At 41.8% G+C, this 26276-nt stretch overlaps 1 protein-coding gene across 1 annotated transcript in view; it reads right to left on the reverse strand.

The window, feature by feature from the left end:
- SLC39A8 (solute carrier family 39 member 8) overlaps window positions 1-26276 on the reverse strand; it is a 44538-nt gene that overhangs the window by 10834 nt on the left and 7428 nt on the right. Inside the window, exons 2-5 of the mRNA XM_090031888.1 lie at window positions 20824-20989; window positions 7173-7342; window positions 4942-5064; window positions 4290-4457 (exon numbers count right to left, since the gene is read on the reverse strand). Of these exons, the coding sequence (XP_089888014.1) occupies window positions 4290-4457; window positions 4942-5064; window positions 7173-7342; window positions 20824-20989 (627 nt within the window). The remainder of the gene's footprint in view (window positions 1-4289; window positions 4458-4941; window positions 5065-7172; window positions 7343-20823; window positions 20990-26276) is intronic.

Below are 26276 nucleotides of genomic sequence, written 5' to 3' on the forward strand. Positions count from 1 at the left end.
GGAAATAAAAATATATCCTTTATCAGAGTGACAAAATTAAAAAAAACATTTACCTCAGTGGAAACTCCCAATGAAGTCAGTGGCACTGCAGAGGCATGACTAAGGGAAATGTTAGATCCACATGCTTTGCCAAAATTGAATTTAACATCTATGAATAAAGCACATATAGTATCTTTTACATGTGCTGGAAGAGATTGAAAAATGTGGTACCAAGATGCCATTTGAAGGCTGGAAAGATTGTCAAACTGTTTAAGAATGGGACTGACAATTACTTCAGTGAGCTGGAGGGTGTTTTGTGCTTTGTGGAGTTTTGTATGACTTGATTCTTCCTTCTTTTTAAGTAATTTTCATTGTGTAGAGTTCAAGGAACTAGTATAGATTTCCACATGATTTTTTCTCTTTTGATACATTAAAGAGAATACCTGCTTCATTGGGGTCTGGAACAAATTTTACTCCATGGTCAGATTGGTATGGACAGCGTGGGCATGTCCCCCAAATGCACACATGCAGTTTTGGCTGTGGAAACACATTTGAGACCCTGCAAACCACACATAATCCATGTGCATGCATTTGCTGCACTGCTAATCTGCAGTGCGGCAAGCTCCCAGTGTTAAAAAAAAACCACCTGCCACAAAAAAAGCAGTATAGAGCACATGGCAGCTGCCAGAAACCAGAGCCATACTCTGGCTTCCAGCCAGGCTCCAAGCAGCCAGGTTGCCACTGCTGCTGCCCTGAGAGGCCCACAGAACTCCAGGTAAGACTGCTGGAGACAGCCCAGGTGCTGACCCCAGCCTCCCCTACCCCACCCACAGCAACTTGCCATGTGCCAGAGCACACATGCAGGGATGTGCCTTGGGACAAATAGCAGCAAGACAAATATGTGACACTGCTATTTGTCCCCAAGAAAGTGCACGTTCCTGCTCATGGGGACATGCTGTGTGGGTTTTTGCCTTCCTTTGTAGTGCAGGATGTCACCCTCTTCCTTGGATCGCTCAAGCATATTTTAACAAACACTGCAACAGCAGGACATTGGCCACCATTATCATCACCCTGCTTTATTGTGGCAGGTTAGGGCACTATGCATTTTGGTTGTGTGGAAGAAGTTACCTGTGCATTTTTAGTAATAGTTTAGACAAGGATTTGCTTGGGATAGAGTCTGAATAGGGATGATCCTGCCTCAGGCAGGGGATTGAATCAGATGGCATCTATAGGTTCCTTCCAGCCCTACTTTTCTTTAATTCTATGATACTTTAAAAAGGTAGAAACATCTGGAGGTTCAAATTTGGGTGTGGGTTCTCAAAGAACCACAGTGTTTCAGGCAAGGGGAAACATGATGAGTTCCTCATAAACTGGTTGTCTGGTCATTATATTGTGACCTCTAAAATATACTAATCCTTGCCCTGGCTGTTCCAGTCCTTTCTTTATCATACTTAAATGATAATGTGTTGGCTTTTTATACATGTATAGAGTACCAGGATATTACTCTTCCAGTGGTATCTTATGAACAAAAGATTATTTAATTGCATGCCCTACCAAGGTTAGGAAATAAATTCCAATACAGGTGGATATTCTCAATAGCCAGTATAAAAGGACACTGAAGATATTCCCTTACAAATGTATGGGCTACATGAGAAAATTGTCATATCCATCCCCGCTAAAATGCCCTAGCATGCACGCTCCTGTGATAGCATAGGTGCCAAGCAATCCCACTGGACTTACATAGCTGGCTTACAAAATGTCAGGTATTATAAAGGGAAAGTTCTACACTATTAGACCTCTACATTTTAGTTTATAGACAAAGGCTTATATAATAGTCTTCCTATTTCACCATCATTTTGTATACAGTTCAGCTCCCTTAAGCCTCTCTCTTACCCTCAACTTCAACAAGGCAATGGACACAGGGTCCTAAGTCTATTTGGGGAGTAGTACCTCCTTCACTACACTTCTTCCTTCACACAGATAAAAACTGAACACTAGATCTAAAACTGAAAGAAAAATCACAGCATTTCTTTGCTGTGCTTTGGAAGCACCCCAGGAGCTAGAAGGAATGAGACAACACACACACAAGGGTGCTGATAAAGACCATTGTAACATTTTATAGACAACTCTAACCTTTGTTTGTTTTGTAACACAGACCTTGGCAGTATTTTGTCTCGGGAGCAACATTTCCACAACATCATTATTTTTTAAACATATACTATTACTGCATTGTAAAAAGGAATTTGGGGCACACAAGAGGCTTCCATGTTTGAAGTTACTGTTGCAAGTGAAAGTTAAAAGTATGTGACTAATTAAATATTTATAGTGATCCTGACAGACAGTCTGTTCAAACATTAAAAGAAGGATACCTACTGTCCTGGTGGATGAAAGCAACCAGTGCATTTTGGCACAGGCAGCCTATGATCACTTCCTTTAAAAGCCTATGTGATGAACTCTCCTCACTGTACACAGTTTATCCACTCTAACAAGCTTTACATTGCAATGATACATTAAAATTCTAATACATGTATGTCAGCCTATGGCAAATGGATCCCTCATAAATACCAACCAGAATGCATAAACCACCTTTGAAACACTGAACTTAGAGCCTCCAAGACAGCCAAAAGGCTTTTTGTATGTATACATCAAGGTGAAACGTCAACTCTAGGGGACAGACTTGCTGGCACCAATACAAAAAAGTGTAAATTATAACTCCATAGATGTCAGCCTGTGGAGCCATCCATTTGGAAGAAAAGCAGTGCCACTGTCACCACTTGGGACACAAAAGCATACTAGAAATATCATAAGCCTGTTATGTAAGTTCATGGTCTCCCCTTGCCCAAGGTTGTGGTGCCATTGTAGGCTCTGTAACTAGCATCTTCATTTTACAGCTATAGGTTCCAGATATTTCTCTGGGCTGTGTGTTTAATTGTGCAGTTTCTCAGTCCAGTTCACATGCATTCCCACTGTCAATGTGAGGCCAGATGGGAATAGTAACAGAAACCTTGTAGAACAAAGGCAAAGGCAATCCCAATGTACAGCGTTAATTATTTAGCTAATAATGTTAAACCTGCTATGCTTGAAATCCAGTACACTGAAGAAACCTACTGAAGATTACCCTTTGGGGCCAGCTCTGAGGTAAGGGTGAATGCAGGCCTCAAAAGTAATCTTCAACAAGGATTTTCAGCATGTAGGTTTATGTTGTGCCGGACTTAGCATTTTTAAGGGTTTGAAAGAATTTTCTTAATCATTAAAATTGTGTGCACCAGATCCTCATCTCCCAGAGCTCCAAACCTGGGAAATGAGTGTTTCATTATGCATAAATAGCTCTTTCAGCCATTTCCTACATCTCCCTCCTGTCCCACTTCCATCCTTCTGTTGTGCTGCTCAATACAGTTCAGTAAGGAACAGGGGAGACAGTCACTATGCAGCAGCTACATGAAATTCCATGCAGTGACTGGATGACAAAAACTACAGAAAAAAGGCCATTTCAATACTACCATTTTCTTTAAGAAGGGATACCCAACATTAGCAATGGCTTGCTTCTCATCTTGACCTCCTGGTAGTGTTAAGAGAAGAGAAAGAAAAGGGAAGCTGAGAAGCACAGTACTCTTCTCCTTCTGATTTCATCTACTTCCTAAATTGGCCAGGGACCATATTTGGAAGATGGGCCAAGTAGCAGAAAGAAACAGAATATGCATGGGAGAGAACATGATATAACAGAGCTCTAATACATATAGCAGAAAACTTAAACTGGGGGTTAAGCTTGCACCTTATCCCCATGCTCTATTGTACCCAACCCTCCTGGACTAGCACAATAAACCAGAATAATCTCGTGTGCAATGGAGACTGAAGATGTATAAATGAAGATGAACAAAAGTGTCAGTTTCAAACTGTAGAGCCCATACATACACTGAGATTAATGGGGCCAGGACATATCTCTGAGACCTCTGGTTGGAGGTTGACTGACTGAAGAAGCAGAAATTCATCGTGATCATTTCACATCTGCAGTGCTGTGTCACTTAGAGACCTTTTAAAAAGAAAATCAAATAAACTGGCAAAATATTGATTCATGCTCTTCTTCTGATACCTTTGCTACATGCTGGTTTATTTGGCAGCTAACAAAAAATAATCATCACATTTGCTCACTTGCCAAAACTGCAGCTTGTTCATACTGCACAAGTGAGTTGTAAGCTAAAAGTTAAAAAAAGAAAACATTCATAGAAGCCTACATTAACTCTCCTTACTGGATAAGTCCATATAAGCAGTTGTGATACAATAAATTAAATAACAAATTAAAATGGCTATACCTGACCAGGATCCACACTGATATTGTCATAGGAAAGTGTTCCATTAGGCTCTACTACAGCTGAATTTGCATAGCATGTGACTCCGTTGCTGGATTTCACCAGTTTGGGTGGATTACCATTATCCTGGGGAATATTCTTTTCTTTAATTTCAAAGTGATTGTGGTCACCCTTGTGAAAAAAACCCCAAACAATAATAAGAACAACAGCTTGTGCATTTATATTGACATACATGTTTGTGTTTATTATATTAGACAAACCTTCCCAAACCTAACATTTATTTTCCAAGTAGCATTTGATAGTTATTAATGGAAAGCTGCCTGGTCAAATAGTGCTGTTTTTACTTCCTTCCTTCTAGCTGTTAAATTCCCCCCAACTAAAAATGTATTAAGCGCTTTCCAGTATTTCTTTTTCCTGTAATCAATCAATGCAGTTCCCACAGGAATTTTATGCATTATGGTCCATGCGGTCTCCAATGACAGGGGCTGATTGAACTGGGGGCATCTTAAGAAGATGCGTAAGACAGTCCCCCTAATGTGATCTGGGTAAGCTCAGGAACATCCCTGCTTGAATATGCTGCCACTGCAATGTATACAGCTGCAACAGCTTACTGGCATACATCAGAACTATTCTATGCAGCAGCCCCATTACTTACCTGGCCATAGATCTTCAATACCATCTTAAGAATCCTTTCCACAAAGAAGAGAATATAGAATCCACCAAACACAGCTACTGCTTTCTCAACATAGTTATCTATTTTGGGATCAAACCCAAATGCCTAAGAAAGAATGTAATGGCAACTCAAAGTTAGTCAACAGACTTAGTTCATGTTAGGAGTAAAATACAACACTTACACATAGTTTGTGAAGCAGAGTGCTTCCTGACCACCCACTAGCTTCAGTGGGTCCTAAATTATTACAAACATGTAAGTAGGCCTAATTTTTTTTCTGCTGTAATCTGCTAGAATGTAACATGTGGAGTGCAAATGTCATTTTCAAAACAAGTATGCCCTTTCCTTTTGAGCATCTAAATAGCAGCTTTTTAGCCTTGTATGTGGTGTTTTTGGCACTTAGGCACAAGTTACACTTCTTTTACCCCTGCAGTCTTGGAGACATAAGTGTGTGCACATAGAGCACACAGGCAGGCAAGGTTCTTTGAGTAGATACAATACCTTTTATTAGACCAACTAAGTACTTGGGGAAAAGTTCTTAACAAGCTTTCGGGTGCAGTCACACTTCTTCAGGCATAGGGAGTCAGGGAAAAAAAAAGGCCAAAGGGAAATATTACAGAAGTAATACAGGGTAAGAAAGAGGCCTTTTTTCCACGTGCTTTACCTTTTGTTTCTCCTTTCTACCTATTTATATTTTCACTATATCCTCTCATACTTTGAGCTTCTCTCATTCGTTTTCCTGATCTCCAACTATTCTTTTTCACTGACAGCCTCTTTTCCACCTTGTATTCTATCACTGTAATGTCTCCCTTTAGCCTTTTTTCCCCGGCTCTCTTTCTCTTTCCCCTCCCCTCTCTTGCTTTACCTCTCTGCTTTACCATTTGTTTGCCTAATTTCGATCTATTTACATTCTCACTGACATCTTGCCACACTTTTAGCTTCTCTCATTTCTTGGAGTCTCAGAACAGCAGAGACTCACTCTGCCTGAAGAAGGGTAACAGCGCCTGAAAGCTAGCTAAAAACTTTTTTCCAACTACTCAGTTGGTCTAATAAAAACTAATCACATTTACTCAAAGAACCTTGCCTGCCTATGTCCTCAGACCAACACAGCTACAACCAAAAATCCAGCATAGAGCATATATGAGCAGTAGGTTAAGCCCTGGCTGGACGGCTACATGTCTATGTATGCATGCCCATTCTAGAGACACCTTGCACCTAAATTAAGAACATGCAGTAAGCCAAAAACAACTTGACTAGTCGATAGTAGACTCTAGAGGAGGAGGAGGAAGACCCTCACCCAGAACCTGGAGAGCCAGATTCTAGGCTTCCTTTTCCCAGAAGGGATTTGAACCTACATCTCACTCTTCCCAGCACAGTGTTCTGATTACCACACACCAGGTTAGACATAATCCAAGCCTCTCTCTGGTGCTCCTTTTGAACCTGACTACCTGGGCAACCAAGAGTGGGAAATATGAAGGCCTGAGAGGAAGAGAGCAAGTGGGAAAATATGTGGCTCAGAGAACAAAGAAGGAAACAAGCTTGGGGTACTAGCTTCAGCCCCTGCCTCCCACCTGCACAGAAACTCCCCCTCTGTGCTGCTCTTTATCCAATGACTATTACATGCAAGGGGCAGTGGATTAGCTTCAAAACTGGCTAACTTCAATACTATTAAAAGTATATTCCATTCAGTTACACCAGGCTGGATTTACTCTAAAGCATTTCTTTCTTTCTCCGGGAAGAAAAGCATATTATAGTACAGTGGCCCTCAACCTATCCCATGGTACAAGAAAGGAAAATGTAGGGACACCCTACCTGTTTCACCATACAAATGATGTTCTATTTATTTTATTTATTAGCGAATGCAAATCCACAAAGCCAAAAAATAACCTCCTCGTTAGCTGAGTTTGAAGTTTTTAGTTTATAGAGAGGATACACCTTGGTGATGCACGGCATTGTTTGCATCTCTCCACAAGTGCACAATGGGAGGTGAAGCTTGGCTGTGCAGGGGCCTTGTCCTGTCCTGAACCTGTTTAACAGGGACTACTGTCACCATTGATGAGTGGGGTTTGTCACAAGGAACTTGTTTGTAACTTCCCATGATTTCAGGACCCCCTGAAATCTGCTCACAACTTTCTAGCAGATCAGAGCCCACACTTCACAAATCACTATACTTGGGAAACATGCAAGTGCCATAAACAATGAGACTCCTTCCTTACCTCTGGGATGAGCTGGAAAATTGCATTAGAAAAGAGAGTCCCAATGGCCAAGCCCACAAAATATGTTAAAATCTTGGGGAAATATGGTTTCTTTAAGAGAGGAGTTAAGACCAATCCCAGAAGTGATGCAAGACTAATGATAGTCACGGCCAGGAATCCAAAACCCCAAACTGTGGATGAGAAAACAGATATACCAAATATTTTAGTATATTATCCATTTCAATTTTGTTTCTAACAGCTAAACTGACAGCAAGTAAAATAGCTTACAAATCTTTTTCCACCAGTTAAAATCAGAATTTACAAATACAGGATATAATTGTAAGTTTAAGGATATGACAGCAATGAAACTGAAATATTGCGAATGATTAGTTCCTATCTGGGACTGGCCAGCTCATGGAGGTAGTCTGAGGTCTGGGTACTCAGACAAATTCTTAGCTCCTTTAAATTAGTTAGAAGCAATGAAAAATCAGGACCAATGCCTAAAAAGATAGAACAACCAGGACAGTCATGGCATTAGTTTGAGGTATACCAGGGGTGGACAAAATATGGCCCATGGTCCAGCCCTGGCCCACAGATGGGCACTGCCAACTGACTGCATCCAGCCCATGGGTGCCCCCACAGCGTTCTGCACAGGGCCAAGCCACACCCACTCTCAGCCAGAGCAGCCTGCGCTGCACTCCTGCCCACACCCACCTATGGCTGCATACTGGCCAGTGCGCAGAGCTTCCCCACAGGACTGCTCCCAGTGCAGCTGCAGCCAGCCCCCTGGGTACTGCTTAGCTCCCCCCACCTCCAGTGGCTCCTCCTCCTGCCCCTGCTGTGCCACTCTAGACAGTAGGTAGCGCGGGGGAGATTTCATAATTGTTTCAGCTGAATTCCTTGCCTCCCCTCACATCATTACCCTTTTTACAGGAAAAATTTCTATGAAACATTAAGTAGGGACTTGCAGTTTCCAGTTCCATTCTTCTTTTGCTGTTTCAAGTATTCCTGTTCCGAGTATACACAAAGGTTTTCTGAAAGAGTTGCTACCTATCTAGCCTTGAAAAATAGATAGCTTTTGAACAGATGTATCATTTTCCATTATAAAAATAGAATGATCCAGGACCATAGGAGAAAGTGAAATGATCCATTTTTTCATTTGTAATTTTTTTTATCAGTAATAATCCATTTTTTCACTAGTGCTCTTTCCTGTAAGATTACAATGTTATGAGGAAATTAATAACAAAAATGTGCTGGTTCTCAGCTGGTATAATCAGTACTACCAATTGGGGTATCTAGCCCAGAAAGTTTTAATTATTCTTTAATTACATAAAATTTTGGGTTAAGACCTCATGTAACTTCACAACTTTTAGCGAGTAGCACTTCTGCATGGATGTTGCATGATAGGACATGATATAAACTCTAAAATTCTGACTTCATTTTAAGAACTGTGGCCCTATAATCCCATGCTCCAGAGGGATAAATTCACATACAGAACACGATGGAGCTGACCTTCTGAAAGAGTAGGAAAAAACTGTTTATCACTAGGGAATTCATAAAGCAGCCTGTTCTGTTCTGTTCTCTAGCTATGCAAGTCCCTTAGTGTTGCTAGGAATCAGCTGTACCTAGCACCAAGAGATAGAAAGAACCACATGTAGCAAATACCTCCAGGTTCTTACTCTTCAGCTTGATGCTAGCCTGCATGGAGCCTCTTCATGTTGAGTTTGTGTGTAGAAGCTTCTCTGACTTCAGAAACAAGGGAAGCAATTTGTTCTAGAAAATATCCTTTCCTATAAAACATCTTCCTACAGGGTCAATTCCAAGTGAAAGTCTGTTCCTCAGACCCTATCAGTGCTACGCACCTGAGAGCCAATAAATACTCTCTGAACAGAATGGAACAGGGAACTTAAAAATTAGTAAGTGAAAAGTGAGACAAATATCAGACTAATGTATCACTGACTAACAGTGGGACAATGACTAATAGCAGCTGGGGAAAGGGGGATGGGGGAAAGATGCAAACAGATCAAAGGGAAGCACTAGATTAATGAAAAATATGCACACAGCTTGAAGGAACTGAGCAGACGCTGCTCCCCTTGCCTTCCCTGGTATTTACTCGACTCCTCCTCCTCTTTCTAGCAGGAGAGCAGCATTTTTCCTGCTAGAAATGTAATGTCTATCCATACCCAGTGTCTCATAACTTCCTTAAGGTATCTTAAAGGAGAGATAAGAGACAGGTTTGTGACGCTGGTTTGAGGAAGGTGTAGGTAATAGGCGAGCGCAGGTCCATCATGAAAATTTCTAACACTGCAAATTTCCCCAAAATTTGCAGCACTAAAAATGAATGCCAGTACATATGCATTGTCAAAGCTGCTTTTCAAAAAAACTGCTCGTCCTTCCATACAGTATCAACAAATGATAGTCAAAGTCAACATATGTTGGAATATATGAGAACATAGGAATAATCCAGAAAACACTGTCAACAAGACTGATGCACTGTGAGCCTTACACTGTGTAAAATAAAAATGGTTTGAAGTTTCCTAATTACCCTGCAAAAAGGGCTTTGTGTGATGCAAGGAACACGTCTGCTTTTTCTATAACAGAATGTGTTAAACAGACTGAGCCAAATTCGTAATGCATACACCAGTTCTGATTAAAACTGACTTTGCTTACAGCATCATGATTTTTTTAATATGTAAAAGAATGTACATGATGTACAGAAAAAAGGGGTAACTGTGAATATTTGAAATACTTTAATTAAAATCAAAGTTTTAATTTTGTCTATATTATTAAGAAATAGAAAATAACAATCAAGAGCTGCATTTCCTGTAGTTATAAACCACAACACAAAACTTGTTTTCACAATTTAGAATCATCATAAAACTGTGTCTTTTAAATTAAAATATTGTCAGCTCTTATTCATCATCCTTTATACAAAGATGTCTGAAAGCATGACTAAAAAATAAACTGAACCCATTTATTACTCAAAAGTAATCAGGCCATTAGCATTACAAGCTTTGATCAAGACATGCTAAATTAGAATAAAAATTTTTAAATTGTGATTACAAAACAATCTGGTACTAGTTATTTTTGGCAGAAAAAACTAAACAGGATATGTATAAAGATATCCACATGTTACTTTAGAAAGATAGAAATGGCAGAAAAATACTGAGGTCAAAAGCAATGGTAAGAAAATGAGTTTAGTGCCAAATTGTAAAAATGTGCTGAGTCTGAGAGATGCTCCACATTCACAATGGCACTCTCACTTTTTCACAGAATAACAAAATTTATTGAGACAATTTACTTGAAAAATGTGTGTTGTAAAAATATATATGTACTGCAATTTTACATTCTTAACTAGTTATAAGACACTTTATAGTGTACTAAAGGACTTGTATCCATGACTGAAAGCATGCATATTCCACACCCTGAGGTATTCCATTACCATATATCACAGATTAAAATAAAGACAAAAAATTATCCCCTTGTCATTTCCAAGTTTTTGGATGTTCTCAGAACCTAAATTTGCCTATGGACAGGCAGGTTTGCATGTGTATGGGGTGTCAAAGTACATGTAACCAACAGCACATTATTTTCATACACTTTTCACCAGTGTTGGTAGGGCAGGGAGGAGGAGGTGGGGAGGAAAGTTAGTACTTATTTTATACATTTTTCAGATTTAAACATTAAAAATAAAACAAGGCAAATATTAAGGGCCAGAGTTTCAGAAAAAATCAGCTGTCACTCAGACACCAGATTTTCAAGTTTCTGAGCAAAACATTTTGGGTACATACTTATAATTAAAAACATGCTGAAACTGCTTTGCTGAATAGAGATAGGATTGTGTCCATGATAATGTGCTTTGCTGAATGGATGCCCAAAAGAATTGGAGGGGAGGTTTTTAAAAATTTTGGACCATGCTTAAGTCCTCAATAGGGTTGTTTGTGATTTTATTCCTGCTTTATTCAAACATGGTGATAGTTTAATGTTTTGCTAAGTTTCCCAGCAACAATTAATTCAAGAAGTCAAATAACATCAAGTATTGATTGATGACGAAAATCAGAAAAATGTAAGAGGTATTACCAACCTGAGGCATGATTCACAAATCATGAAATAGCCCCCAAAAATCACAAGCATAATTTAAAGATCATTAAATTTAAAAAAAATACATTTGGAGATATTTGTTTTCTGGTATTTAGGAGCACCTGGGTCATATGTCCCAACTTCTCTCTGAAATTATTAGAACGGAAACTTCCTTTTTAAAAATATAAATTACATTATCACACAATTATTTGATTCTAGGAACTGGTGTTCAAACACCAAGTATTATGAAACTTATGGTAAAGTTTTAAGAGTTGGCAACACTACTTAAAACACTTGTAGTCTACACCACATTTCAGAGTGCTTTATATGCACAACTTAAAATTCCAAAAATTATTTTTTTAAAATGGACTTAATTCATTTTAACTTTCCCACAGCCTCCTCTGCTATTTCAACTCTCAAAAGGTGTCCATTCTCACTTTCATAGTTTCATAGTTTCTAGGGTCAGAAGGGACCTGAACAGATCATCTAGTCTGACCCCCTGCCATGGCAGGAAAGAGTACTGGGGTCAAACAACCCCAGCAAGGTCTTCACTTTATATCATGGCAGGACATTTTCATAGATTCATAGATGCTAGGGTCGGAAGGGACCTCAATAGATCATTGAGTCCGACCCCCTGCATAAGCAGGAAAGAGTGCTGGGCCTACATTACCCCAGCTAGATACACATCTAGCCTTCGCTTGAAGACCCCCAGGGTAGGGGAGAGCACCACCTCCCTTGGGAGCCTGTTCCAGACCTTGGCCACTCGAACTGTGAAGAAGTTCCTCCTAATATCCAATCTAAATCTGCTCTCTTCTAGCTTGTGGCCATTATTTCTTGTAACCCCCGGGGGCGCCTTGGTGAATAAATACTCACCAATTCCCTTCTGTGCCCCCCTGATGAACTTATAGGCAGCCACCAGGTCGCCTCTCAACCTTCTCTTGCGGAGGCTGAAAAGGTCCAGTTTCTCTAGTCTCTCCTCGTAGGGCTTGGCCTGCAGGCCCTTAACCATACGAGTGGCCCTTCTCTGGACCCTCTCCAGATTATCCACATCCTTCGTGAAGTGCGGCGCCCAGAATTGCACGCAGTACTCCAGCTGCGGTCTGACCAGTGCCCGATAGAGGAGAAGTATCACCTCCTTGGACCTATTTGTCATGCATCTGCTGATGCACGATAAAGTGCCATTGGCTTTTCTGATGGTTTCGTCACACTGCCAACTCATGTTCATCTTGGAGTCCACTAGGACTCCAAGATCCCTTTCCACTTCCGTGCCACCCAGCAGGTCATTTCCTAGGCTGTAGGTGTGCTGGACATTTTTCCTCCCTAGATGCTACTCCAACTGGTAGCCTACAGGCTGCATGCAACCCACAAGGGGTTAACATATGGCTCTCAGGGGTTATCACTCTGGCTGCAGCAGCAGCAAGGATCTCAGGGATCCCCCTTCCCTCCTCCAGCTTTTGCTGCATGCTCTCAACCCAGGGGCTAGCTAGAGGGCAGGCCTACAGTGCCAGGGAAGCTGGAGACCTGGAATACCTATCTGTGTGGCACAGTGCACTAGCGAAGCCTGTGGCCAGACAACAGAAGGAGAGGCAGGATACACAGTGGACACATCTACATGTGCATATTAATGCACAACAATAAACTTCACCACAGTTTATTGCTCCCAGGCACCACATTTACACATGCATGTGGGACCACAACATGTTTCATACCTTTCACAGACATTAGGGCTGGAAGGGACCTCTCAAGATCCAGCCCCCTACCCATGGGGCAGGAAGTCAGCTGGGATCAGATCACCCCAGCAAGATAAGCATCCAAATGTTTCTTAAAGGTATCCAGAGTAGGTGCTTGCACCACTTCTGGGGGAAATCTATACCAGACTCTGGAGACTCAGACGGTAAAGAAGTTTTTCCTTATGTTGAGCTGGATCAGAGCAGTCCTGGCTGGCAAGGGGCCCAGGGCATCAGTCTGCCAGCCTAGAACTGCTCCAACCTGACTTGACATGCTGCAGAGGAGCTGGCTGGGGCACGAGGATGCTTCAGTGTAGGGCTAGCTGGCAGATAGCCCCACACTGAAGCACCCTCCTGCCCCAACCAGCCAGGTCAGCATCTATATACGTGCTGCTGTGCATGAAAAAAAAAAAAAATTCCATAACCAAATAAACTCCATAGCAGGTTAGTACTTGTAAATACATCTGGGTGTTTATGTGTGTAGCCCTATTAGGTTGCAGGAAACTGATAAACTCCACAACAGGTTAATACTTGTAAATACAGTAAGTACAAGTACATATAAGTACTAACTTGCCGCGCAGTTTATTAGTTTCCTGCAACCTAATAGGGCCATACATATAGACACCCAGATGACGTTTACTGCAAAGGTAATTAGGCAACTGCAGTAAACATCTTGTGTGGACATGCCCACAGTGCAGTGGATGTGCGTGCAGGTTGGAGGGGGTGGAGGGAGTACTCATGCACATGCAGTTGTGGGGAGGGGTAGCACCCACATGCATGCATGGCATAAAGCCTGGGAAGCCCTGTCCCCCTCACAGTATGTGGCCCCCACTTGACAGCCCTGGTTTATATCATGCAATAATTTTTCCTCCTAATTCCCAAGTCTCAGTTCCTTCTAACATTTCACATGCAGTAGCACAGAATGAGTTTGTCCAACTTTAGGCTGGAAAAACTGACTTGCATGTGGCTGTGGGTGGCAGCATGAATAAATTCATGGGCCATTTTTTCCTGTCTTGTAACCACATTTGGCTCTTCCATACCCAATCTATTCCAGATTAGTCAATGACAGGAATGCAGGCTATGTATTTTCTGTCCTTCTCTTCTGCACTATATAAAGCAAACACCAATAGGAAAAGGATACTCACCTCTCTGCCAGTCAAAAAAGACAAAAATATTAAATTAATCTTTTTTACCCTTTATCACCCGTCTTAAGTAAATTCAGAAGGATTCATCTTCTCTCAAATAAGGAAACTCCAGGAAAATGTTAATTGAGACTGCGTATTCTAAAAAGCCTGTTACCTATGATTATCAAACAGTGTATGACCTACACGAAGAAGGAACAAAAGACAGCATATGATATCTCACCAAGGGGGGAAGGAATGACAGCCACCAAGAAAAAGCTACAGGTGGTGGTGATTGGAGACTCCTTTCTGCAGGGGATGGAGGGAGCCATCCACTGACCTGACCTGTTGTCTCAGAAAGTCTGCTACTTGCCCAGAGCCCAGATCCAAGACGTCATGGAAGGACTACCAAGGCTCATCCGACCCTCTGACTACTACCCCATGCTGCTCATCCATGCAAGCATCTATGACACAGCCAGGAGAGACCCTGAGCATATCAAAAGTGACTACAGGGCTCTGGGTGCAAAGGTGAGGGAGTCTGAGATTCAGGCTGTGTTCTCATCAGTCCTTCAAGTCAAGGGAAAGGGCCCAGACAAGAGCAGGTGCATCCTGCAGATCAGCACTTAGCTGCACAGTTAGTGTCACCAGCAAGGCTTTGGCTTCTTCGACCGTGGGTGTTGTTCCAAGGAGAAGGATTGCTGGGAAGACATGGGACTCACCTGATGAAGAGAGGTACACACATCTTCACAGAAAGGCTCACTAACCTAATGAGGAGGGCTTTAAACTACATTCACCTGGGGATGGAGACCAAAGCACTCAGGTAAGTAGGGAAGCAGGAGACCTGGAAGAGCAAGCCAGAGAGGACAACAGGGGAGATTCTTTCATTCTTCTTGAGAAATCAGAACAATTGTCTAGCTACCTCAGATGCCTGCACACAAATGCATGGAGCCTTGGAAACAAGCAGGAAGAGTTGGAAGTCCCTGCACAGTCACAGAACTATGACATGATCAGAATAACAGAGACTTGATGGGAGGTCACATGACTGGAGCACTGTCATGGCTGGGTACAAACTATTCAGGGAGAAGCAGGGGAGAAGAGGAGCAGGAGTTGCATTTTATGTAAAGGAGCCATATGATTGCTCCAGTATGAAACTGGAGACAGGCCTCTTGAAAGACTCTGGGTTAAGGTTAGAGGGGAGAGCAACAAGGGTGATGTCATGGTGGGTGTGACAGAGTACCTTTGAGTGCCTGTCACTTTAAGGGCCAGAGCAGACATCAGGGCAGCTGGCAGGTGTGTGCCTGGGTGATGAAGTAGTCTCATGACTGCAGGGGCACCCTGGGAGTGGAGGAGGGGGCTGAGCATCCTCCATTTTAGATCCAGGCTTTCAGGCCTGAAGCAGCAGTCTGCTGCCGGCAGCCGGATAGACACCACCCAGCTAAGCAGCTGCTCAGGAACACATTAGTGGTAAGGACAGGAGCTATGGGGATGAAAGGAAGCTCCTGGATATGACTGAAAACTTCACCCTGCGTGGGAAGGATGGCCTGGTGAGGCTGCCTGTGGTGGGGCAGCTCCCCAGTGCCAGGCCAGTTGCCTCCCCAGTGAAAGGTGGGTAGAGGCACCTTATATACCCAGCCCCCACTACTCAGTGGGTCACAGAGTAGAGAGTGAGGTGGCAGGCCTATGGAAAGGCACTTGAGCCCATGGGGGTTTAAGACCCTGAAGGTAGTGGGGCCAGGCACGCCTAGAGTGAGGAACCTGAGCCCAGGGGATGTAAGACCCTGGGGGCAACAGCAAGTGGGCAGAAGTATGTGGCCCAAAAAGGGGCTAGTAGCTGAGTTCAGCTCAGGCATAAGGCCAGTGGCTGCGTAGATTCGGGTACACAGTGGCCCCTGAACAATTGCATGTGGGCCAGCCAGAGAGTGAATAGCAAAACCTGAAGGTCACGGAGCCAGGTGGATTTGAGAGTGGCCCAGTAAGGGGCAGTATGAAAGAGGCCCTATGAGAGGGGGCAGCATGCAAGAGAGGATGATAGAGGCCCACCAAGGGGAAGATGGTAGCTCAGCCCTGAACTGGTGTTATAATCAACTTATGATGCCATCTGTGAGGCATGGGACACAGTAAGGGAAGGTCAGAGCCAAGTGTAAACCCCTTAGCATCAAGGTATTAAATGAGCAGCCTCCCGCTTATTACAACAGGTAACCCAACAAGTTGTGGCAGGCAAAACAGCACAGACTGCCCTAGACGAAGTGGCAGCCCAGTATGGTGAAGGGCCACAAGTAGGCACCTTTCATCACAGTGGGGGTCTGCTATAGATCACCAGACCAGGCAGAAGTGGTGCATAAGGCTTTCTTCAAACAGCTAGCAGATGTTTCCAGATCACAGGCCCTGGTTCTCATGTGGGACTTCAATTACCTTAACATCTGCTGGAAAAGCAATACAGCAGTGCATGGGCAATCCAGGAAGATTTTGAAGAATACTGGGGTCAACTTCCTGGTAAAGTGCTAAAGCAACCAACTAGGGGCCATACTCTTCTTGACCTGCTGCTCACAAACAAGGAAGAATTGCTGGGGAATGTAGAAGTGGATGGCAACTTGGGCAGCACTGATTGATTGAGTTCAGGATACTAAGGAAAGGAAGGATGGAGAGTAACAGAGTAAGGGCCCTGGATTTCAGAAAAGCAGACTTTGACATGCTAAGGAAACTTATGGGCATGATCCCCTGGGAGGCTACTCTGAGGGGAAGAGGAGTCCAGAAGAGCTGGCTGTACTTAAAGAAGCCGTACTGAGAGTGTAGGAACACTAGCAAATATGGCAGAAGACCAGGTTGGCTGAGCAGGGAACTCTTCAATAAACTAAATCACAAAAACAAAGCTTATAAGAAGTGGAAACTTGGACAAATAATTAGGGAACAATATAAGAATATTGCTTGGGCATACAGGAACGAAGTCAGGAAGGCCAAAGAGCAATTGGCACTGTAGCTAGCAAGGGATGTGAAGGGTAACAAGAAGGGTTTCTACAAGTATGTCAGTAGCAAAAGGAAGATTAGAGAAAGTGTGGGTCCCTTACTGAATGGGGGAGGCAACTTTGTGACAAACAATACAGAAAAGGCTGAAGTACTCAATGCCTATTTCTTCATAGGCAAGGTCAGATCCCAGACTACTGCACCAGGCAGCACAGTTTGGGGAAGAGGTGAGCAGCCAACAGTGGCAAAAGAACAGGTTAGGGACTGTTTGAGAAGCTGGATGTGTACAAGTCTATGGGGCCAGCTAGGATGCACCTGAGGGTGCTGAGGGAGTTGGCTGATGTAACTGCAGAGCCACTGGCTATCATCTTTGAAAACTCATGGTGATCAGGAGAGGCACACACAGTGCCCATGTTTAAGAAAGAGAAAAAGGAGGATCCAGGGAACTACAGACCAGTCAGCCTCTCCTCAGTCCCTGGAAAAATTAGAGAGAAGATCCTCAAAGAATCCATTTCTCAGCACTTGGAGGAGAACACAATGATTAGGAACAGCTTGCATGGATTCACCAGATACAAGTAATGCCTGACCAACCTGACTGCTTTCTATGATGAGGTGACCGGTCCTGTGTATGCAGGGAGACTGGTAGATGTGGCACACCTTCATTTTAGCAAGGCTTTTGATACCATCTCCCACAACATTCTCGCAGGCAAGCTACGGAAGTACCAGCTGGATGAATGGACTGTTAAGTGGATAGAAAACTGGCTGGAGCATTGGGCTCAGAGACTAGTAATCAATAGCCCAGCATCTAGTCGGCACCCGGTATCAAGTGGAGTGCCAGAGGGGTGAGTCCTGGGGCCAGTATTGTTCAATATCTTCATCACTGACCTGGAAGATAGGATGGAGTGCATCCTCAGCAAGTTTGCAGATGACACCAAGCTGTGGGGAGTAGTAGATATGCTGAAGGGTAGGGTTAGGATTCAGAGTGACCTAGACAAAGTGGAGGATTGGGCCAAAAGAAATCTCAAGAGTTTCAACAAGGACAAGTGCAAAGTCCTGATTTAGGACAGAACAATCCCATGAACAGGTAGAGACTGGGGGCTGACTGGCTGAGCAGCAGCTCTGCAGAAAATGACCTGGGGGTTACAGTGGACAATAAGCTGAATATGAGCCAGCAGTGTGCCCTTGTTGCCAAGAAGGCAACCAGCATACTAGGCTGGATTAGTAGGTGTGATGCCAGTAGGTCAAGGGAAGTAATTATTCCCCTCTATCCATTACTGCTGAAGCCACATCTGGAGTACTGTCGGGCCCCCCACTACAGAAAGGATGTGGACAAACTGGAGAGAGTCCAGCGGCAGGCAACAAAAATGGTTCAGGGGCTGGGGCACATGACTTATGAGGATAAGCTGAGGGAACTGGGCTTATTTAGTCTAGAGAAGAGGAGACAGAGGGGATTTAATAGCAGCCTTCATCTACCTAAAGGGGATTCAAAAGAGGATGGAGCTAGACTGTTCTCAGTGGTGGCAGATGACTGAACAAGGAACAACTGTCTCAAGTTGCAGCAGGGGAAGCTTCAATTATATATTAGGAAAAATGTTCTCACTCAGAGGGTAGTAAAACACTAGAACAGGTTACCCAGAGAGGTGGTAGAAGCTCCATCCCTGTTGGTTTTTAAGATCAGGCTTGACAAACCTTCAGGAGGGATGATCTAGTTGGGGATGGTCCTGCTTTGAGCAGGGGGTTGGAATAGATGACTTCCTCAGTTCCCATCCAACCCTAATTTTCTATTATTCTTGGACTTGCAAAATGAAGTAGGCCCTTAGGAGCTAGCTGCTACAATGTTGTGACTCTCCATTGTTCTTCACAGAGGTAAAAGTGTATTAACCTTTAGCGTATTGTCAGATACACTAGACACAAGTATCAGAAAAGACACACTTTACAGACTACCTTTTAGATGTTTTTTTTCCTGCTACAGCTCCCCCATTCTAAGCAATGACTCAGCAAAAAATATAGCACTGAATTGTTCTGCTCCAAGTTGTGGAATGTAAAGAAGCAGTACCATGGCCTCTAAGATTTTCTGCATTACAGGCAAAGGAAGAGCAGATAATATGCTGCCTCTCTTATCTTGCCATTAGACACTGCTGCTGAGCTGGCAGGATAATAAAATGGGAGGGAAGGTCAGAATAGCTTAGCAGGTCAAATGTGGGTCAAACTTGACATTTACAGATTATTTAGTCCATATAGAAAAATAAATATACTTTCTCCTCTATCTACATACTTATTTGGTCTTCATCAGTACACCTGAGCTCCCATTACCATGTATATAGGAATATGTATATAATTGTATCATTATTTCTATAAGTATATACAAATATACTAAAATTATATTAATATGTTTGTATAAGAAAATTATTTATGTGTGATGTATAATAATATCATTTATTATAATATTGTGTTTTTTAAATTGTGCATCTATATAATTAAATAAAACAGTTCAGAAACATTGTCTAGCAATCAGATAAGAAGCAATACAAAGAGAAGTACAAAAAGTGCCCTTGGACTTTGACTGACAAATTTTAAAAAAACCCACAACAATCTAACCTTAACTAAACAACTAGAATGTATTGCTGTCCTTGATCATGTCATGAGAAAAAAAAAAAACCATTAATTTGTGAGTATTGCTATTATTTCAATAAGGACACTAATTTATAAAACAGGTTTATGGTTTTATAACCATATTATTGAATAATAATTAATATGACTATTTATGTGGTTATAAAATGATACACTGATCATATTATTTATATCATTTGTACTGAAATTTTTACAATGTATAGTTTTATATGTATTAGGTTTTATTATAAGCGTTTAGCTGGTCATTGTACAAACAAATAAGAGAAAGGTGTCCCAGACTCAAAAAGCCGGTTCTTAGGTGATGATAAAATGCAACGGGTTTACTTTTAACTTTAAAAAGGGTAATTTTTTGTATTTGAAATATGATAATTATTCCTTTAAAATCTATGAATTACTATCACTTAATTCTATTCTATTTTAATGACTCAATCATACACATGAGATCTTGCAAGTTAAGTGAAATTCTAAATTGCTTTAGCCAATGTTAATTGCATTTATTTACTGTACTAAATAAGCACTAAAAAGGACCTTTAAATAAATATTACTGTTATATAGTGCTAATCCTAATGTTATTAATTATGCTGCTTTTAAAATACTATTACTAATATTGTTATGGGCTATTGATAATGGTATTATCATCCTGATCAAGGCTGCAAGAATTCCTTGCAGAGTCAAAATTCCTACTGACATCAATGGATATTTTGGGGTATGCTGGGGATAGATCAGACTTGATAAAAATGAAAAATTCTTTCAGAAGCAATGAGATGTGGAAAAATTGGGAGCAAAGGTAAAAGCAGAAATTAAGTAGACACAAGGCTAGGTCCTACTTCACCTTTACACATCCATGTGGTACTCACATATCCTTTTAAGTGCACTTTTTGGCACTTGCACTAAGTTGCTCTTTGCACTTGCATCGCCACATTGGCTTTGCCCTGCTGTTCTGAGCATGCTTGGAAGGCTGCATGCTGGCTGCACATATGAGCAGACAAGCTGATGAACTGAATCAGTATAGCAGTTCCGATGTTCTTATTTTACCATATCATTCTTATAAGCAAAAATTATTAAGGAAGTTATTTATAGATTAAGAAAAAACACACTGTATCAAGGTATGCCCCATTTTTGTTCCAAGATTAATTAAAAACTGTTAACTACCTTCTGATGGAGTTGGTTTTGATTTGGTTTTGGACTTCTGGCTTTCACAAGGGTGAAAAATCAGCTGTTGTAAGACAGCAGGACATATCGTGTGGAGACTGGAATTTGTTATCTGGCTGTTATTCGGCAACCCATGAAGAAAAAAGATGTCCTCAGCAGACAGGCACTGAAGCAAAATGAACAAAGCAAATTGTATGTCAGTTTAATAAATAAATAAATGACAAAAGAGGGGACTAATTGCTGTAGGAACAATCTTAAGTGGTACAAAATGAAAATACAGTGCCAGATTTCCCAAGAATGCACTGACTAATAGTAATATTTGCATTAAAATACCATGATTGCCTGTGAATGCTGGATGGAATTTTCATAAATGCTGAACTAGCTTAGGAGCAGAATTCACAATTTTAGTCAATGTAACTTTTGTTTCTGTGTCACTTAGAAGCTTTTGAGTATCTCAGCTCTTGCATATATGCATGGACTCAAAGCCATAGCTTGAAGTAGGCTTTAAAAACATTGGTACACATCATGTAAAACCTGTCTGTAACCACCAAATAATTAAACCCAAGTCTATATTGGACAGAATTAAAAATGTCATTGACAATGTATCAGCCAATGATTGTAAATATTGATAAATATTTTAACCCACTCCTTTTTCATCTTTCTATAAACTCAGAATGATCTTAATACAAACCCTGTACAGTGGTTTTATGCATTTTGTAACAGCAACTGTTGTGAGAACAAATCAGAACACATTTGCTTTGACAAAAACATTCTACTGAGGCAAAAAACACTCTCTAGGGCTTCATGATCCCCTTTCCTCAGAGCATGCTAGTACCTCATGTTTAAATGTAAATGTATTTTACATTAAGATGGTATGGCAGAAATTCCTGGCTCCTTTTACTCTCACGGACCCAGAGGAACAGACTTCCACCTTCCGCTTCCTCTGTGCAAAAATGAAGTTTATTTTCTACTTATGGTGACTTTTTACCATCTTTAATTTTCCCTGAGCCTGAGGAAGGGCACATGTGCCTGAAAGCTTACAGAAAAAGATTTTTTTTTTGCAATTTCTTAGTTGGTCTAATAAAAGGTATCATCTCTGAACCAAGAGTTTCAGAGTTCTGCATTCATTTTGGCTCCTTTTACCACACAGTTGCCAAACAGAAAACCTTTAATTTTAGTAACATGGATGTGTCCAAATCATTTCAGAGTGCACAAACAATTTTAATACCTCTTTTTTTCCCATTCACACTCGTGTATTTCCATAAATTCTATTTGAGTATATCAACAAGACAAGTAATTTTTACCTCTGTAATAAACACAGGCCAAGGATGAGTCTCGAGTCAAATGAATGATTTTCATTCGTAACCAGATTATAACTATTTCTTCTTAAACACAAAGTAATAAAACTCTTGGGTCAAATTCAATATTGCATAACTCAGATAAATTCAGTAGATTTTGCATCCAAGTGTAATGTATTTTCTTGTATACAAAGCACCCAAGACATGCACCTTGTCCTTGGAAAGGCAGAATGAAGGGGGAACAAATCCCCTTCCACCAGAGTTACGGATACAAAAAGCAGCGACAGAGCCTGAACAGAAACACCATGGCTGCTGCCAGGCAGTTGGTTTTAAATTTGGGTGGAGCAGGAATCAAAGCATGCTGATCCTCCCCTGCTGGATTCCACCCCTCCCTCCATGCAGCTTCTGGACTAGGAAAAGCAGCAGCAACCCTCTTGCAGCACCTCCATACTTCCATACTGGGTAGAAAATCAGCTTCTCTACTTAAGACATGCACCCCAATTTTAGAAGGCTAATTTTGGGGGCAATGGTGCATGTAATATTCATGTAACTATGATACCCCTCCTGTCAATAACCCAAATCAGGAAATCATCTTTATTCAAGATGACCCTTAATTACATGTTCAACTTCAAGTAAATGGATAAGTTCTACTGAAGTCCAAAGCTTAGGTGTTGGCTTCAACAAAGATAAAGCCAGGCAGAACTTTAAGAACTTTCTTACATGAGGGAACTACAAGTGGTATATATTTCTTCACCTCCTATAATGGCTTCTTTAAGTGTACTTTAATGGTGCATCCAGATGAGCGCAGATGTGCAGTATGTGGCACTGCAAACCCATCTGCGGCGCTACACACTGGACATGTTGCGAAGTAGCAGCATGGGGAATGCCTACATGCGCAGCATGGTGGGGAGGTTGACCCGAGGACATCCCAGGGTCAAAAAAATCCCTATGCCTAAAAAAAGCAGGGTGGCACATGTGGCAGCACCATGTGCTGCTCAGAACTGGAGTCTGGCCAGCCAGAGCCACACTCCAGCTGCTGGCGGGGCTGCCTGCTGCAGGAGCGTCATGACTGCAGCTCCTGGAGGCCTCCAGAACCCCAAGTAAGGCTGCTGGGGCCAGCACAGTTGCTGGCTCCAGCCTCCCCTACCCCACCCAGGGTAACATGCCAAGCATCAGAGTGCCTTTATAATTGCATGAAGGTCCTACTTTTCTTTTCTTTAAAAAAGAAAGAGGGGGCAGGGTTTGAAGGTAATCTTGTCTCCTTTGAAACTGGCAGGAAGTTTGAGGGGCTTCAGAAACCCCGGTGAGGAAGTCTGACTTCTTAGACATCTTTATTATTATTATTTAAAAATCTCCCAGCATAAATTTTAAGAAAAACCTAGAATGGCTGCAAGACGTAGGAATCAGATGAGGGATCAGAGAGGGATGAAGCCTGCGGAAGTAGGGAAAGAGCAGCTTGCACCATGTCAGGAGCTCCTATAGTTAAGCAGCACATGAATTTTGGGAGAATAATCAAAGTCAGGTACATCTTAGGGGGTGCCACTGCTACTTGTCCCCAAGGAAACACACATTCCCACTCATGGGGACACACCGTAAGTGCCCCTTAATTTTAGAAAATAAAGTTTGTCTGTCCCATACATTTTTTATTTTGACAATTTATGCAAATAAAGTCACGTATTTTAATTAAGACTCTGCATGATTTTAGACATGATTTTATCCTACCTGTCTACTTAGATGATGAAATTATCTTAGTAACAGACTTATCTTGTTTTACTGGTTCATTTATTGCCAAGCCATGGGGTTTTCTTGTCAGTTTTATAAAATGTCCTAGATTCAATATTTAAAATAATCATAGGTCAGTATCGTAAAACATCTTTGCATTCTAAACCTTAGCATTGAATTTGATGTGGGGGGAAGTAGTCAGCCATGTTAATCTGAAGTCAGTCACAAGACAGGGTAGATATGCACCTTTACAGGATAACTATATAAAATTACACGTAGCAAGAGAGAGCACACACTTTCATGAACCCAAGTTCACTTAATCATCATTACATTTGATGCCACTACTCATCTCAATGGAACTACTGTATATAGTCATTGTCACTAAGGGCACAGTCTAAAGTGAATCTCTATTGTGTACTTTGCACTGGTTTCATGCCCAGTGCTTCTACTGCAAATGCTTAAAAAGTGTTAACTCAGAACCCTCTTTGGAACAGAGAGGACAGTTTCAACCTGCAGCAGTTGTTCACATAATGTGGCTTTTGGATTAATAAATGCCCTCAGAGCCCTCTCTGGCAATCCATGGCAAAAAGCTTCTGGAAAACAATTGTAGAGGGAGTAAGGTTTCATAAGAGGATTCATCCTACTGATCTACTAAAGTCATGTCTACATGTGACACTACATCACTGTGGCGACATGCTATGGTGATGTAGTGTCCATGGGCATCTACACATGACCAGTAACTGTCGCCATAGTGACATGCTCCCCCGGTATAGTGTGCCACTATGGCAAAGCATCTTCTAAAAGTAACTCTGCACTGAACATACAACACAGTAGAGGCTGTTACTGCACTGTGATTCAGTACTTCAAAAAGGAACTAAATCAGGGAGCAGTAACAACATCACCACAGCAACATGTGTAGATGCACCCTAAGAAAATATACTTTAAGCCAGTGTATCCATCTTTTAATTAACTTGATGTCCCAAAAAAGTTGATAATGGCATGTTATTGAGGGCAGCAAGACATGTGAATAATTGTTCTAATTCTACAGGTAGAACAGCTGTATAGCTACTGTGAAACTTATTAACTATTTCTCTGTGCACTTGAGACTTATTGGGCTCCTATACATGTGCAGGGAGGCTGCTCCGACATGTTGTAACAGTAGCATGCTGGAGCAGACTTGATTAATTGATTTTGTTGGAGTGTGGTAATTATCATGCTCCAGCAGACTCCAGTGTCATGTGTATCAGTGTCCTTGCACTGAAAAATGGCGGTGGGGCATTTTAAACTAAAGCTCGTTCAATAAGCATTAGTTCAAAGCACCCCACCGCCATTTTTCAGCACCAGGACACTGATATGTGTGACCCTCTGGGCACTTTTAATTAGTGCGGCTCATGGAGCTGTGCTAATTAAAGCCCCCCTCCCCACCACCACCTCCCAGAGCACATCTATAAATGTCCATGAATAAGCTTGAGGTTTGGAACTTTCATAACATGTGGTTAAAGAAACTATCAATGCATAGCATCTATTTCAAAAGTATGAAATAGAAATAAGTATGTAAGTGTTGTTTTGGTAAAAGACCAACCCAGACTACAATTGCTGCTGTGATTGCACCATCTACATCCACCCTTGTTAAAGACACTTCACTCTTCTCGGTAACTCCTACACATGGCCATAATCTAATATGTTAATTTATATAATTAGAAGGTTAAGTCTTCTGGGACGCGTCCACACGTGCAAGCATGTGTGCTTGCATCAGCTCAAACAGAAGCAGTGCAAATTTGAGCCGGGGCTTTTTGCCCCAGTGCATGTGCTCGGACATGCACTTCAGTATGGAGCAAATTGTGCCACTTGGGGCAAAATAACCCTGCCTGGCTCCTCTTGGATCTGTAGCCAGGGGGAGCTAGAGCCTGGGGCCAGCACCTGTGCTGTCCCCAGCAATATAAAAAGCTGCCCTGTCCTGGCAACATCGATACAAAAAGCTGCCCTGGCAAGCAGCTCGGGGCTACTTGCTCTCTGGAGATTCAGGGGCCCAGCTAACTGATACCTGGAGACAATACCCCTTGTGCCAGATGGACTGCTGCAGCAGCATCCCAAATCCATTGTTTAAAATACCCCAAAATCCATGTTCTTCCACATTTAAAACAAAAAACCACTCTATACACACACACACACACACACACACACACACACACACACACTAGAGAGAGAAAGTGACACAGTGAAACTTATTTTGGTGACAGAGACAGTGATAAGTTGAATAATGCTTTATTGGTATATTTACAATGTTAAAGCAATTTGGAAGCCTACCAGTGTCTCTACCATCATGAAAAAATACATTCTAAATACCTATATGTGTTGATGTGTGCTTTTGGTTTTCTTCATACATGATAGGTGTGTGGTGGGGGGACATGGTATTTGTAGAAAGGGGGTGAT

Source organism: Crocodylus siamensis, chromosome 2, assembly GCF_052110815.1.
Source record: "Crocodylus siamensis isolate JL-2025a chromosome 2, ASM5211081v1, whole genome shotgun sequence".
Lineage (NCBI taxonomy): Eukaryota > Metazoa > Chordata > Crocodylia > Crocodylidae > Crocodylus > Crocodylus siamensis.